Source organism: Mya arenaria, chromosome 10, assembly GCF_026914265.1.
Source record: "Mya arenaria isolate MELC-2E11 chromosome 10, ASM2691426v1".
Taxonomy (NCBI): domain Eukaryota; kingdom Metazoa; phylum Mollusca; class Bivalvia; order Myida; family Myidae; genus Mya; species Mya arenaria.
This window is the reverse complement of record NC_069131.1, coordinates 8,649,063-8,665,962: the sequence shown is the minus strand read 5'-3', so window position 1 is coordinate 8,665,962 and position 16,900 is coordinate 8,649,063. Positions and strand designations below refer to the sequence as shown.

The window sequence follows — 16,900 nt, the reverse complement described above, 5'->3', positions numbered from 1 at the left end:
TTTATGTTCTTTTGCATATTAGATTTATTGCTTCAGCACTGACATATTTGTCAGAAAATAATGCCAGTCACTTCCATCGACAAGAATTTTAACTAAAGCACGAACATTTATAAACACCTACCTTTTTAATCACAATTGTATCAAAACGAAAGTTGTTTTAAACAAACTACCTAGATTATTATCTGGTTTATGCGCGAAACATATAGAATAACTCCTTTTGAAAGGTGGGATTGGGCAAAATTGAAAGTGGTTTATATTCACGGCTATCGTCCCTCAAGTGACCAGTGTATTCATTGTTGAATTTCTGGATTTGATTCTATACAAACCCTAATTAATTTGTATTTCTGTGCGTGAAGAGATAAGACGTCTTTTTACTTCGAAGGTACAAGCTGAAATGAGATATTGTTAATATTCTTATTATATTTTAGTTGATGTTTGAGTTTCTTGTTACCTCCTTTTGACTTAAATCTTAAGATGTTTAATTGATTTTGTTGTCAAATTATTTGTTTGCGTATGTTTAAGAGCCTTCGAAATATTACCATAGCTGTTTAAGCCTTAATCGGATAAAATCTGCTTTCCTAAAATTAGCCCAACTCCATATTACACAAACAAATCTTGCAAAGAATTACACAAACAAATCTGGCAAAGAATGAATTGATTATGCATGTTTAATATTGAAATTCAGCACCAAAAATAGCTGTAAAGCGACGAAAGCAGACGTTAGTGTGTGCCACTACATAATTTCATAAATAAATGTTGTTGTTGCCTAAATGCAAACAAAGGTCCGATTTGGCACTGATATCAACAATATGAAGTCAACTTCGTATGCTGTTTTGTGTATAACAGTGAAGTTATAAATATCGACCAATGAAATTATAATGAAATAATAAGGTAATTATATTAACTTGTATAACTACTTTCTAAAATTACCTTATACAAACTTACATAAATAAAATTGCTGTGTTTCTAGTTTAGTTGTTTTTAAGTTGGTTCAGTATACGTTTGTTTTCGGCTTTTGCTGATTTATCATTTAAACAAAATAACACTAGGTTTTGCAATAAGACTACTGAGTTCCATCTAGGTTCTGTATACATTCCTCTAATCTATTTAAATAGCTCTAGCTGATTTTCAGAATATTAGCAAATTTGTTATCATACACTTGTCATTCATGTGGATTTAAACAAAAATGAAGCAAAAATGAGAGCGTTGAAGAAGAGAATCCTGTGAAAGAATATGTTGCATTATTATCGAATTTACGGCAGCATTGGTACGTTAAAAAGAAATATTTATCTAACAATTACTTTATTTCAATACACGCACAATCACCACTAGTGGTACGACAACAAAAGCTAAGCACACCACCAACCGCTCCACCGATCACAGAACCAGTGTTAGTTTTTTCAGTTTGTTTAGTACGGCCTTCTTTAACCGCATTACTTATTCTATACATTAATCCGATTTAATATAACCATCACGTGTTCTTCTGTAATACACATGTGAAATATAACATTGTTCAATTTCTATTGGTCAGAAAATCACCCCGCATGTCTGTGATAAAGTAATAAAACTGATTAATTGGTAATAATGATGACGTCATATAACCGGATGTGACGGAATGAAAACGATCGGAGGTATATGTTGTTTTAAATCTCTCAAGATACTGCAATTCTGAAATGATGTAGCGCGGGTAATGGCATTGGTTTGTGGTATTCGGCTCATAATCACCGCAGGTAAAACAGCTCGGTCATATTCTTTATTGCTAAAATTAATCTGACACTCGTCATCAATTGTATAAAACTAGTCCAGGAAATATGTAGATAAGCTCGTTAAAGGCTCGCTTACGAATACATTTCCGAAACACGTTGAATAAAATATGAATTGAATGACGAATCATGACAGATCCTATATATCTTAAACTATGAGACGTTTCATTACGTTTTCCTGACACAAAGTGATCGACAGCGGCCGAAATTTACGCATAATAATTGTACCAACATTACAGTTATAATTTTATATAGTATGACATTACAAAAAGCTAAATATAAAATATCCATTTGCATAAAGTGATTCTTAAAAAGATAGGGAATTGAGTGTAGTTCGACTGAGTAAAAAGCATGTCCGCTCATGTGCTGGTGCCTTAAAGGTCTAGTTAAACAAATGTTTGACATGATAATCCCAGGCTGTAGCATCTTCTGCTAATTGCACTGGTGTCACCGTAGGGGCCAATTTCCTGTGTGTTCATTTATTGGCTCAGGGCCATTTAGGGTTCATTTCTGTCAAAAAAACAACCCAAACTGCACAACAGGATACTCAGATGGGAGAAGTGATAAGACAAGAAGGCAATTAGATTAAGATCAATAAACAGAAGTTGTGTACAAATACACGGTTATTTTCTTTTTTGGGGGGTCGGGGGGTGGGGGGGTGGGGATGGGGGTCACTTAGAGAAGGCTTTAACTAGGCCTTTAACATTCTATTGGTGATAAATTCATGGTAATGGCAGTCACTTATCGGCTACAATTTGGGCGACTCAAAATAGTTTTGGGTCCGATTTTTACTGGATGTTAAGAAAATTGCTAAAGCAAAAACAACTAAATTTCAGTCATTTGGTAAATTTGAATGTTTAACAATGACGCATCCTAGACTTCGACTAACTTGTCAGTGATGCATTTGGCTTATCAGATCCACGCTTCTGTGTCCACAATCTCTCGAACGATTACAGATTTCATTGATGTTATGTTCATAAGAAAGAAACTTTTTGTGATGTGGCCAGAGCGCGAAGAACTCAGAAAAACAATGCCTATGCAGTTTAGAAAGCATTTTGGAACCAAGTGTGCTGTTATTATAGACTGTTTGAAGTTTTCATAGAAAGACCCTCTAATCTAAAAGCTAGGGCAGAGACATGGTCATCATACAAACATCACAAAACTGTCAAATTTCTCTTGGGAAAAACACCACAGGGGAGTAGTGTCTTTTATTTCCAATTCATGGGGTGGCAGAACTAGTGATAATCACATCACGGAAAATTGTGGGTTTTTGACCAAAAATATTTCTGGTGATTTAATTCTTGCTGACCGCGGATTTGACATTCAATCCAGTGTAGGGGCAATGTGTGCTGAAGTTTAAATCCCCGCAATTACAAAAGGAAAAAAAACATCTCTCTCCATTGAACGTGGAAACAACACGCAAAATAGCAAATGTACGCATTCATGTGGAGCGTGTCATTGGACTCAGGTGCGACAAATGTACACTTAAATGGAACATTACCGATTGACATGTTGATGACGAAAGATGCTGACAATACTCCAACAATTGACAACATTGCTGCGCATTAGTAAATTTGTGCGAGTCAGTTATTGATTTTGGATGAAGTTATGCATAGATGAATGATAAGTTTGTTTTGTTGAACATTATGTGTCTAGAATGTATATACATGTTACAGTCATAAATCCTTAGTTTTTTTAACCTGAAAGTAAATAAAATGAATTTAGCACTTTCATGTTGGTAATGTTGTTGATTTTGTGTAACTGAACACATTTTAGGAGCCATGAAGTTACTGCTTATATTGTCAAATAACGAGGCTCTCATGTCTTCTGCCATCAGCTGTCAAAATATCATATCATGTAACGTGCTAAGTTTAATACAATAGTTGCACAACCAGCCTGAAGCTGTGGTTATAGACAGGTAAAATAAAATAAATACATCACCATATCTAACATTTAATTCTCTTGTACACCTCAATTTTATATATGATAAATGAACAGATTTATGCTACAAGACAGAATAAAGAAATGTGAAAATACATGCAAGAAAACAAAATTGTACTTTGCTCAAATGAACAAGAAGTGCATGGCGGTACATTAACAACAGCTTTACAGCATGATGATGTCATAATTGTCTGACTTTATTAATGTTATACCAAATTGATCAAAATCATTTAGTAAATGAATATCACAGTCATGAACATTATACACAGTTGTGGTGTTTGCTTGATTATTGTGAAACTTAAACAGGATGTTTCCTTTTTTGAAAATTCAGGAAGTCTTCTGCAGTCTGGGCAATACCATTTCTTGGCTTTAGGTTTATTAGTCAGTTTAAGGCACGTGAAATGGAACCACACAATTTTGTCCAGACTCAACTTGGTCACCACCTTTGCTCAAAAGAACTTTCATCACCAGTACAAATTTCCTGGGTCTGTTTTGTGGAAGTGCTGTCTTTTATTTGTAACCACTGTTATTGTCATGAATTGTATTTGTATAACATTACGCGCATAAAGACTTAACGTCGACGTCACTTCCGTTGTTTTATATATATAGGATAGTTGAGTAAAAGGATCGAACCTGACACGACGTGTTGTTTACTTACTCAGTCTTACAAAGACATTTTGGTGCCGTGACAAAGCCAACATGCAACTAACAAAGCTGACTTCAATGCGAGATGGACAAAGGAAAGTTGTCGAAAACCTTCTTTTGAAGTTTGAGGAGGAATTATCTAATTCTAAGCGCATCAAGTTGCTGGAAATTCTAGCGGAGAAGGCGGAAACCATCAAAACCTTAAGTGAAAAAACCGTAAGTCATGCAGACATTGCTGATTTGGAGACTAGGCTTGTTGAAAATGAGGAATACTCTATCGACATTGAATTGAACTCCTGGCACTCCGTAGACAAACACAACATGCATCCGAGAACACAGACTTATCCAAGAGCGACGAACACAAGAATCGCAATGTAGAGGCGATACGGATAAACGAACATTCAGCACCATCGGAAATGATGTCACAGCTTTATCACAAATTGCCTCACCTTTCGCTGCCGAATTTTAAAAGTGACATAACCGAAAGGCAAACTTTCTGGGACGGCTACGAGTCATCAGTGCATTCGAACCACACCCTTTCTGATGTTCAAACATTCAGCTATCTGTGATCATTGTAACATGGAAGCGCTGCCTCAAGTATTGCTGGTTTCCAATTAACGAATGCAAATTACGCAAAAGCCGTTGATCTACTGAAAGAACGTTTCGGTCAGACGCATAAGATCATCAGCACGTATATGCAGTCCTTGCTTGAACTGCCACGACCGGAGAATACTCTACACACCATACAGACTTTCCGTGATAAAATGGAAACATACATCAGAGTCCTCGAGTCCTTATGCCAGTCTCAAGAACCATATGGCGACTTGTTGGTTCCCATCATCAGAGACAAACTTCCGAAAGTGCTGAGACGTAATATGGCCCGTGACCATGGCGACCGACCGTGGATGCTACCGGAAGGTAGACGAGCCATTGGAACGGAAATCAACGTGTTACAGGAAGGAAAAATCCCAGTGTTCCAGGAACATCACATGCCAACAGCATCCATCCTTGCCGGAAATGGTAGAAAAACAGGAAGCAGACGCACAAACGAAACAAGTCACAAATTATCTTAGACGAGTGACATGTGCTTTTTGCAAGGGAGATTATAAATCGTCTAATTGTGAAAGCCTAGCCAATGTTTATTAGAAAATTGAATGCATGAAACGTAAAATATTGTGTTTCAATAGCTTATCAGAAGACCATCAAGTATCCGTCTGCAAGTCAAATTTCAGATGTCGCAATTGTCAGCGAAGGCATCACACACATGCGAACAGCAGATGACAATAGGCAAACTGAACCCTAAAGCAACGCTGTTTCAGTCAAAGACCGACAGGCAACTGGACACTGCCATACTGCACACAACGACACAACATCGTCCAAATACTCTTCTCAAAACTGCCATTGCTAGCGTGAGTTCCGAACAATATACAACAGATGCCAACATTTTGTTTGACGAAAGGGCACAGAGGTCATTGATTACTGAAAAATTGGCAACCAAACTCAAACTAAGACAGACGGGAATTGAGACAATCCACTTAGTTTCCTTCGGCGACAGCACACAGAACGTGCGACAAATGGCAACGGCGACAGTGAATCTACTTACAGATAGACATGAGAAAATAGATATCGATGTTTTGATAGTCCCAACTATTGCAGTGCCGTTATCAAACATTCAAAAGGAAGTGACGTCATTGAGTTATCTCCGGGGACTGAAGTTGGCACACCCAGTGACTATTGCTGAAAGTTTTGACATTTCATTACTGATTGGTGTGGATTCATACTGGAAAATAGTGTTTAATCATGTCGTCAGGGGCAACGTACCTACTGCCGTGAAGTCGAAAATTGGATTTCTGTTTTCTGGTCCGTTACCAGGCAAAACACAACAACCATCCGCTCAGTACCTGTTGAATGTCATCACAACTCCGCCGACGACCCTGGACTTTTGGAAGCTTGAGTCCATCGGAATCACACCGGAATGAGTCGATTCGTCCGGTTCCAGTAAGTCTTACATGAAATCTAACATATCATATGACGAGGGTCGCTACATCGCCAAGCTTCCATGTAAAGATGACCATCTGCCGTTGCCGACCAATTATGACGTTAACGTAGGACGTACAGAAAACTTGATCAAGCGGTTGCGTAAAACACCACTCATGTTGCAGAAATATGGTGAAATTATTCGTGAAAAAAGAGATTAAGGAATTATTGAAGAGGTGGACACAAATGTTAAAAACGATCATCCCATTCACTTTTTTCCCAACCATGGAGTAAAAAAGTCACCACCCCAGTAAGTATTGTATACTATTGGCGTTGTCGTCAATCTGCTGATAAGCCTAGCCTAAATGATTGCCTACAATTACACCACCGGAAATGAACGGCTTAGCCGATATACTTATGCGTTTCCGGTTGAATAGATATGCGATTACAACATACATCGGGAAAGCATTTATTTACGTTTCGCTAGACGAGAAAGACCGGAACGTCACGAGATTTCTATGGCTGAGTGACCCAAGTGACCCCGACTCCCCGCTGACCACATACAGGTTCAAGGCCGTGCTGTTTGGGGCTACGTGTTCTCCATTCATCCTGTGCGCAACCATCATCAAGCACCTAGAAAACAACAGTGACAACCGGGTGAGTAACCATTTACTAAGAGATATATATGTTGATAACATAATATCTAGCGGTTCGCAGGAACGAGACGTCGTTGATTTCTTCAGAGATACACGTGTGTTGATGTCTGCCACCATTTTCAACCTACGCTCCTGGAATTCCATCAGCAGTATCGTGCGTGAAATGGCCAAAGTTGACCATGTACTTGACAACGATGGAGCTTCGAAAACTTTTGGTATGCGATGGGACGCAGTCAAGGACACTATATCGTTTCCCGAGAGGTTGATTCATGTGGCTGAGCTGTTACAAAGCGTACCATTTTGCAGCACACATCCAGAATGTATGATCCGCTTGGACTCCTCATCCCAGTCACCATTCGAGCTAAGATCATATTGCAAGAATTGTGGAAGAAGAAATATGCCTGGGACTCACCACTTCCACGCGAGCTACAACAGAAATGGCAGGAAATAGCGCGAGACATGAACAGTGCTTCATTTTGATAATTCAACAGATGCCTATTCAACTTTGAAGCAGTCAACACCGTCAACGCAGCAAACCATAATGCACGTGTTTTCAGACGCTAGTATGACGTCATATGGCGCAGCTGTATACAGCTGCAGAGTCAACCAATCAGCGCTGGTAATGGCAAAATCCCGTATTGCACCATTGAAGGAACTTACCCTACTTCGGTTAGAGTTATTGCCGCAGTGATCGGTGCGCGACTCGGTAGACACGTGCAACAACAACTCAACATTGCCAAGATGGAACTGTGGTCAGACAGCCAAATAACATTACATTGGTTACAAACAATGAAGTCATTACCAAGTTTTGTGAGAAATTGTGTAGAAAGATCCATCAACCGTCGGACAACCGGAAGTGGAGGTATTGTCCTACAATAGAAAATCCAGCAGACTTATTGACACGTGGTATATCGGCTGTACAGTTCAGTGACAACACACTGTGGTTTAAAGGACCACAATGGATCGACGAAACAGACAAGTGGCCGACTTGGGATTACCAGTTAACAACCGTTTGCATTACAGGAACAGATCACTGTGACGAGCCTGAGCCACAGTCACCGTCAGAATCTTCAACAAACACCATTACTGGAATCCATGATATCATAGATATGACCAGATACAGCACTCTCGGGAAGCTGCTACTCGTCAGCGCCTACGTATTACGGTTTGCACAAAACTGCAGACTTGAAGTTTCATCCAGAAGACTAGAACACCTGACAGCGAGTGAGCTTCAACAGACAGAAGAATTATGGCTCAGAAGTTGTCAACAATCTACTTATGGCGAGGAAATCAAGAATCTCAGTTCAAATGGAAATCGCCTTCCATTGGTTAGGCATTTGAGACTGTTCCTAGATGCCACCGGCTTCGTTCGTTGTGGTGGGCATATTCACAATGCGCCGCTATCAGAAAAGTTTCCATACCTACTTCCTCAGAAACATCCATTCGCACGTCTGGTTGTAATCGATGCCCACGAGAGGTTACTTCATTCTGGGTCAAGTTTAACCATTACATACCTCAGACAGAAATACTGGATACCGGTTATCCGACGTTGCGTGCAGTCCGTGTTACGGGCCTGCGTTATATGCAGACGAGTTAACGGCAACTCCTACCATGCGCCTGATCCACCACCATTACCAAAAATACGAGTAGAGGACACAGAACCGTATACAGCAACTGGTGTAGACTTTACTTGTGCGTTGTATGTACGCGATAAAGACGGACAAGAAAAGAAAGCGTACAGTTGTTTGTTTACATGTGCATCGACCCGAGCTGTACACATTGAACTCGTGCCGGATTTTACAACAGAAACATTTCTGCAAGCGTTTCTTCGCCGATTCCGCAGCCGGAAATCCCTTTTACGTCTGATGATATCAAAGAGTACTACATATATTGGAGCAGCGAATCATCTACGTGAACTCATGCAATCAAATGCAGTACAGGAAGAGCTCAACAACAAAGGAACAGAATGGCGCTTTATCGTAAAACCTGCTGCGTGGTACGGAAGATGGTGGGAGCGCCTGATTGGGTTGACCAAAACTGCCGTCAAGAAGGTACTGGGTCGATCGTATGTGGACTCCGAGACGTTATCCACTATCATCACAGAAGTGGGGGCCGTTATCAATGACCGTCCACTAACTTACGTCACTTTTGGAGAGGTCGAGACGGAGCCATTGACGCCATCTCACTTGCTGTTTGGAAGACGACTTACAAAGTTGCCTTATTCCGAAGACATTGAACTTCCGGGACCCCGTGCGAGTAACTTTGAAAACATCACGAAGCGAGCGAGGACCCAGAAAAAGTTAATTGACAATTTCCGCGTACGATGGAAGCCTGAACATTTAACCGCTATAAGGGAGCACCACCGTGTTTCCGGCAAAAAACAGCAAACGATCAAGTTTGACGACGTTGTCCAGGTCCATAACGAGACACCGAGGTCCTCATGGAAACTAGCAGTTATGGAGGAGACCATAACCGAAAACGATGGGTTGGTTCGTGCAGCGCGGATTCGGACACAAAATGGACATCACACTACCCGCCCTATCGTAGAACTGTATCCTCTAGAAGTGCTGTGTGACACCGTCAGTGCAAGAGACTAATATCATTCGCTGACCCGGAGTGTCATGAATTGTATTTGTATAACATTACGCGCGAACTTACGTAACGTGACGTCGCGGCGTGAGGACTTAACGTCGACGTCACTTCCATTGTTTTATATATATATGATAGTTGAGTAAACGGATCGAACCTGACTCGACGTGTTATTTACTTACATAGTCTTACAAAGACAGGTATTTTTAAGGTGTCACCTTTGTCTGATACTGATAAATCTGAACTGGGAAGTTTTGAGTAGAACTTGCCCACCATTTCTGGTAATATTGCGACCTTGTGTAGCCTTTGCACGCAAGTCCTAAAACATATCCGAATAAAAAAAAAGTGTTCAACATTTATATCAACCTCTGTCTAAACCACGAAATAACACATTTCAGTTTTTGTAACTCCCATTTGTGTCTGTATCTGGTTGTAGTACTTATGTTTTGTGTCTCCAGACGTAAATGTCCATCCTCACATCTCACTAAATAATCGCACTCTTCAGTATGTTTATCTCTCAATGAATATGGACACTTGACCTCAACACAGCTTCTTCCACAGCAGTCACATGTGTTTATTCCATCAGGGGATGCTGCTACATGGGGGGAAATCAGTTGAAATACACATATCACTGTCTTCAAGCTCTACATTTTCATGTGCACCAATAAGTATATTCAACAGTGTTGAGAGGGCTACTTTTTCCTTTGAAAGACCCCACCTTGTGGCCAAGTTTGAGAATTTGTTTCTTTGAGAATAGCAAATCTCCATGATCAGGCTCTGTGATGGGTTTGACGGGTCAGTGTGACATGCATTTTTCATTTTTGAAGCTTTGATTCTACCTGCCCTTAAATCATACCAAAGATTCTCCTCGGATTGTTTTTGGTAGCCTTTTCAACATTGCTTACTTCTTCTTCTTTAGACACTTCAATGTTTATGTCATTGCATCTTTTTAAAAGTTCTGCAAAGTTGAGTGAAATAGGATCTTTTTCTCGAAGGTTAATAAGCAATTTAGGGTACTTTGTAGCCACAGTCTTTGGTGCATATGCATTTGAATGTTAATTCACAATTGACAGTAGAGCCGGTTTCCTACCTGTTGAAGCTAAATTTGAAGAAAAAAATGATTGTAACTCATTATCAGTAGATGCTGCAGTGTTACGTTTTATTTTTTAGGCAGATGTAGACAGAGATGCAGTACTGACATTATCACAGTCAGTGTTAAATCGCTTCTTCAAAGTCTTGGCAGCACTGAAGTCAATGTTTCGCACTTCATTATAAGTTACACCTTTCAGTGAAGTTGGTAACAGCCAATATGCAGGTTCCTGTGTTACTGTCCTTGAATTTCTTATCTGGACTGTTCCACCAACTGCAAATAGAAGGGCAGCCACATGTGTGCATGATTCGCCCAAGCCGGCCATGCAATCGCAGTGTGACGACAGCACCTTACCATTCCCTTCCGCGATGATCCAGGGGTTCAATGGTTTTTCACGAAGCCGCTGCGATTGGAGGACCTGTAAATAAATGATTTATTTCAGTAAAGATCTATTTAATTATTACACTTGACACACAAAACCATATATCCATCGCATACCACACTCGATTGGTAAATAAATTGATATACAAGCAGGAGGTCACTCACAGGAAGGAAATTATGCTTGGTACATTATTTTCATGAATCTATGCCACAGTCAAGCATTGTCAGTTTAAAGCTGCACTCTCACAGCTTGAACATTTAGACAACTTTGTTATTTTTTGTCTTGGAACGAGCCAACTTTTGCGAAAATCCATGGAAACCAATTATATAAGACGGCTGATAAAATTAGATCGCAGATTTTTATAATTAAGTTTAAAAATTGATGTTTTATGCATTTATCTGAAAATCTAAGAACTCACATTTTGTCAGCAATCTTTTATCATTGGCGTGCAGATATCTACACAAAAAAATCTTTCAAAGACAAAAAAAAGAAAAAAAGTTGTAACATCTGGTAAATCTGTGAGAGTGCAGCTTTAAAAACAATCAAAATACCTATTTTAAAATTGTATGGCACACATGCCAACCATTGTGTAAATTGAGTATTTTGCCACTATTGTTTGTTTTAAGCAATTGAACAATAAAATCAAATTATAATTACAAAACTTTAATGAATGCATGCATTCAGATTTCCCCTAAATCACTGTTCACAACAACATACTTAACTTCAATGTAAGAGATTTTACAGGGTTCTTACCTTTGCCTTGACAACATGTTTCTGTCGATGACTGCTGTTGAAATACCAGAAACCCATCCACAAATAAACTGGTTGTACGCTTCAAGGCCCTTTGTAACATTTCAGGTCATCTAAAGTGTAGGCACTGGGAGAAAACAAAAGGAAGTTAACAATGTCGGGATATGTCACCGCTGGTAGTAATTTAACGTCTGGCGACAATGTTGTCAGTGTGTATGTGTCCCGCTATTAGTTTCAACTTATCGCCGTGTCTTGCACTTAAAACTGGCTCTAGAGTGTCTCTGTACGATATTTTCACTTGTTTTTATTTATCCACTTCCTTGTTTGACAGCCGTAACCCTTGACCTAATGGTTGTGTTTGTGAAAACTATGTGAGTCATCATTGCGTAATATGGGGAATACCTCCAAGATGACCGTCGCGACGGTGTCATGGTAAAATCGCCCTCTGTTGCAAACGGTCTATACATATCTTTCCTATTAACAACATCAGTGTGACATGTATTTTCATTAAAAGTAATTAGAATTCTTATAATGTGATAATTGATACGTTATTACAAATAACAACAACATTACGTCGAGGAAAACCTTGTAAATGCGCTCAAGGAATTTATCAGAATAATTGTAATTCGTGCAGCGGTGGTCATGAGCGTAAGGCCTATACGATTTCGAGATAATATACCGTGTAGGACTGAAGAACGCCGAAGCAGATGGGATGAGTAAGGCGAACCATGGAGAATCTCCCTAACAAATTAATGGATGTAGAAAGAACAATCGCCTAAAAATCTCGCACACTGTTTTGGGTGTGTCTAATCAAACTTTAAGTACCGGAAATGCTTCTCTTTTACACCTTCTTTTCAATACTGAAAGTTTACATGCGTTTTCGGTCAGAGTAAAAAAAATGACAATTGTGAACAAATGTTACAAACATTTTGTATAGTATTAGTTATTTGTCCAGCGAAATGGGCAGGGTCAGTCAGGTTATTTCTAGATTAGATCGTCTCTGACCATACACACGTTCTGAAATGACCATTACATTTACTAATAGTGTAAACAAAAGACAAAACAAAGCAGTTGGGGTATGATTTAGTCTTAGTTTTTCCGCATAAATATTAGGTTTAAAATAAATGAAAACGTATCTCTTTAACATAAAGTTTATTTAAATTCTAGGCCGTTTACTGACATAGATAACCAGTTGTATGTTTCCGATTTTTTTTTTTGAAAAGGTGTGTTCATCTTTTCAGTTTCTTATATGTTTTGTTTTGTTCTTGGCTTAGTTTATGCGTGGAGTTTTTAAAAAGAAATTAATATGAAAGACAGGTGGGGCTTATCAGTTGCCCGTTGCTATCCGCCATGACCTCCGACAATCTGCACTTATCAACCAGTTAAGACCAAAAGAAATAAAACCATATCCAAAAGACAGAGCTGTGGGACCACTCTTGAGGTCATTCATCGTAGGGTCTGAGGCATTTGGGGTTCAAAATTACTAGTTTAGCGATTATCCCACAAAAAGGTGGGTGTATATCTCCCCATTTGGCATCAAAAATATGTTTCAGTCACACTAGGGGATGTGACGGGGTCAAGCCACAATGCAGCCACTATAGGGCGCGGGCAGACCTTTATAAATTCAACAACAACAACATTATCAACAGTAGTTTAATTACGTTTTTGTCTATACAAATATGTTTCTCATAACCGAAACATAGTTAAGACAATTAAGGAAATCCCAAATGCTAACATTCAATACTTAATGCTGCTCAAATTATGCATTTCATTGTACTTGTTTGATAACAAAGTTAGCTTTAAGTAGACATTTTAACCGTCCAAATGTATTAATAGTTAATGTAACCGTTGATATTATACGTATATTTTCGTTAGTCTTTAAATAGGAAATATCATTATAAGTTATCAGTACGTATTACTACGTAGTGTAAAATATTGACGATATCATGTAATTTATTTATTTTTCTTTAGAAATTTGTCTCCTTTTTGTGCGTTAAATTTAAAATCTGAAGCATCTACATTTGCTTCTAACTTTGTATGGACATATTATTATCAGAAACGATAACTTGATTTAAGTTACAAAATAGGTCCGTGATATCATATAACTAAAGATCAGAAAATGTATATACGAATAGAAAAAAACAAAATATTTGTAAATAATGCAAATCGAATTTTAAACTTATATACGAATAAATAAAACAAAATATTTGTAAATGACGCAAATCGATTTTTAAACTTGGGATAATGACAATGTAAGAACAGTTTTGCATTTCATTAAATAAGGATACTTGTGAAATTTGATATTAATATTGGCCAAACGCATGTATTTAATGGTATTGCCAATAAACTGAAACAGAAACTGAATCTGATATTGATACATTGAGAGAAACATTAAGGTAGTTATATCAATATTTTGTCGGAGGTCCTTTACTAAGGAGTCACGTGACACTTTAGGCGTAGCCTTATCGCTATCGGCGTGGTGTCAATTCCCGAGGTAAGAAAATAGTTACACTCGGGCGATTCTCTAATAACCGAAAAAAACGCCAATCGTTTAATCTTTGGACACGTGTCCAATATGACATGTGTTTATATTTATTGATCTCGTTTAGAATTTGTCTTTTCAAGTGTGATTCAATATTGCAACACACTCCCATCGACAATAGGTTATCTTAAATATACATATCAAATTGAGCCTTGAGCCATTTCTAGGATTTGACTTCGTGTATTTTGAGGTGAATAAGATATTTTCGAAGGAAATTGTTGTTTTAACCACCTTTTCAGGTCATATACAGTAATGTCTTAAACCGATACGGTGAATATTTATAAAAAACATTGGTATTTTCACTCCATAACAAAGTATACATTATTACAATTTAGAAAAAAAACTATCAGAAAACGTCTATCAGGAGACTTGCAAACATCAGTAGTAAAGTACAATGTAAATGGAAGAAATTCATTCATTAAAATCAAACTAGAACACTATTGATGAAACAAGAAGTCCGAGAGTTATTAACTTGTTTAAGGCAACTTAAATATCTTTAGAATTACACGAACCAGGAAGTGAAGCTGTTACAGGTTAAACAGATTCAATGCTTCAATCAATTTAACATCACTTAGATTAAACAAGTAAACTATTAATTCTTGTTTTGCATTTAAATGTTAAACCTTTGAAAGATATAGTTTTCCATCTGACAAATAATATATTTTTAGGTATGTTGAGCTCTAAATTATAACGGGGTTGTCATCTGTAACCATTTCCGTTGTATGTATAAATACAAATTTAGATTAGCGATACCTTGGTTTAAATCTTCGCAATGTACGAATGCATTTATTATTTCCGTGCGAATAAACACTTATACTGCGGGATTTGTTATTACCCTTTTATTTACTATGACAGATAATTTCCATGGAACGAATACGTCATTCTGTTACCAAATTGAGTCACCAATGCAATATATCCTATTTGATATGTTAGTAAAGACTCCAGGTACACGACAGATAACTATCAGGACACTGATGACATCCGTGTGAAATACAAAGCTTTGATTATTTGTATAATTATTTGTGTTTCCAACACCACATGCATTATTCCAAATAGGCACACTTTGAATACGAATATATTATAATATTTAATATAATAGATTTTCCCTTTTGATCAAATATCATTTTATTTTATCTTCGATATTTTGCAGGTCTCCTTATCTATCATTCTTGGCACCTATTCGTGATATTAATTTTGTGTTTTTTTCAAATGAACAACAGAAGTACTTCATAGTTGCAGATGATGCATACATGCATAAAAGGATTTCCTCGCACACTTGAATGGTTTGCTGATGATGTTTTGTGCTTGTTTACCCCTGTCGAACTTTGTTTCGCTTTCGATAATCTGCGATTATCCGAAGACACTTCTCAAGAAAGGCGGAAAACGTAGTTGAACCAATGTTGCATTCATACACAGTACACATAAGTGGTACACGGGATGATAGAAAGACACATTTTCTTCGAATTAGGCAATTGTTTAAATGATTGCATGTGAGTTAAGAAGTATATATATCAATAGTTGGATGGCCACGCTTATTACTGGATATAAACAGTGGAGATATATACACCTACTCACAGGAATCTATATCTGTTTATTGATATGGTTGTATAAGGTTCAAATGTAAAAAAGAAAGAAATTGGAATTGAGGATCACACAACTCTCTGAAATTGTTCCAAAATCAAACAGATCGTGGGCTTTGCGTGTAAATACAGAACATAACCTAAGAAATAAGGGCGTTTTTAAGCCTGTTACGCTTAGCTGCTTTTTAACACTGCTTTAATCTATGTTGAATTCCTACGTATTCATTGTCTGCTTTGTTAGTAGAGTTTGTTTCGTTCGAGTTGCGTTCAGTGTCCGTATGGTTTGTTAAGAGTCTATTTTGTATTTTAAGTTTGTTCAATATTTGTATGATTTGTTGAGTATCTATCTGGTTTGCCGAGTAAGTATTTGGTTTCGTAAGTGTCTGTATGATTGTTTAGTGTATGTTTGGTTTGTTCAGTATCAGCTTTGTATGTTAAGTGAATATTGGTTTGTTTAGTGTATGTATGTTGAATTACTTTATATTTTAATGTCAGATTGGTGTGTTAAGTGCATGTGCATGTCGTTATGATTTTGCTTAGTACCGTAATTTATGTGGTGTTTTCCGTGTCCGTTTGGTTTGTTCAGTGTGTGATTTGTTTTAGTGTATATTTGGTTTGATTGATGTCAGTTTGAATATGGCAGTGGTGTCTGTACGTTTGATTTCTGTTTGTATGGATTGTTTAGTATAAATGTGGTTTAATCAATGTTAATTTGGTATGTTCAGTGTTGATTCGGCATCTTCAGCTCATGTTCTTTTGTTTAGTTTGTGTTATTGTTTTAGGCGTCTGTTCATTTGTTTAGTGTCTGTACGCTTTTTATTTGTTCAGTATCTCTATTTGTCTGTTCAGTGTATGTTTGTTTTCTTTAGTATCTGTTTGGTTTGTTGCAGTGTATGTTTGGTTTGTTAAATGTCTATTTGGTTTGTTCAAGGTAAGCTTTGTTTGATCACCGACCTTTTTCTTTTTTCAGTGATGTTTGGTTTGA

The 16,900-nt window shown here is 37.7% G+C and overlaps 1 protein-coding gene and 1 pseudogene across 1 annotated transcript; one reads left to right on the top strand and one right to left on the bottom strand.

The window, feature by feature from the left end:
* The first annotated feature begins 6,358 nt into the window (after nucleotides 1-6,358).
* On the top strand, nucleotides 6,359-9,579 carry LOC128204293 (uncharacterized). Its single transcript, XM_052905704.1, has 4 exons — nucleotides 6,359-6,518; nucleotides 6,814-6,983; nucleotides 7,289-7,448; nucleotides 8,006-9,579. Exons 1-4 carry the CDS (start codon nucleotides 6,359-6,361, stop codon nucleotides 9,577-9,579), a joined length of 2,064 nt encoding a protein of 687 aa, XP_052761664.1.
* A 1,158-nt stretch (nucleotides 9,580-10,737) lies between these two features.
* LOC128204292 (uncharacterized) lies at nucleotides 10,738-13,243 on the bottom strand (annotated as a pseudogene).
* Nucleotides 13,244-16,900: the final 3,657 nt, after the last annotated feature.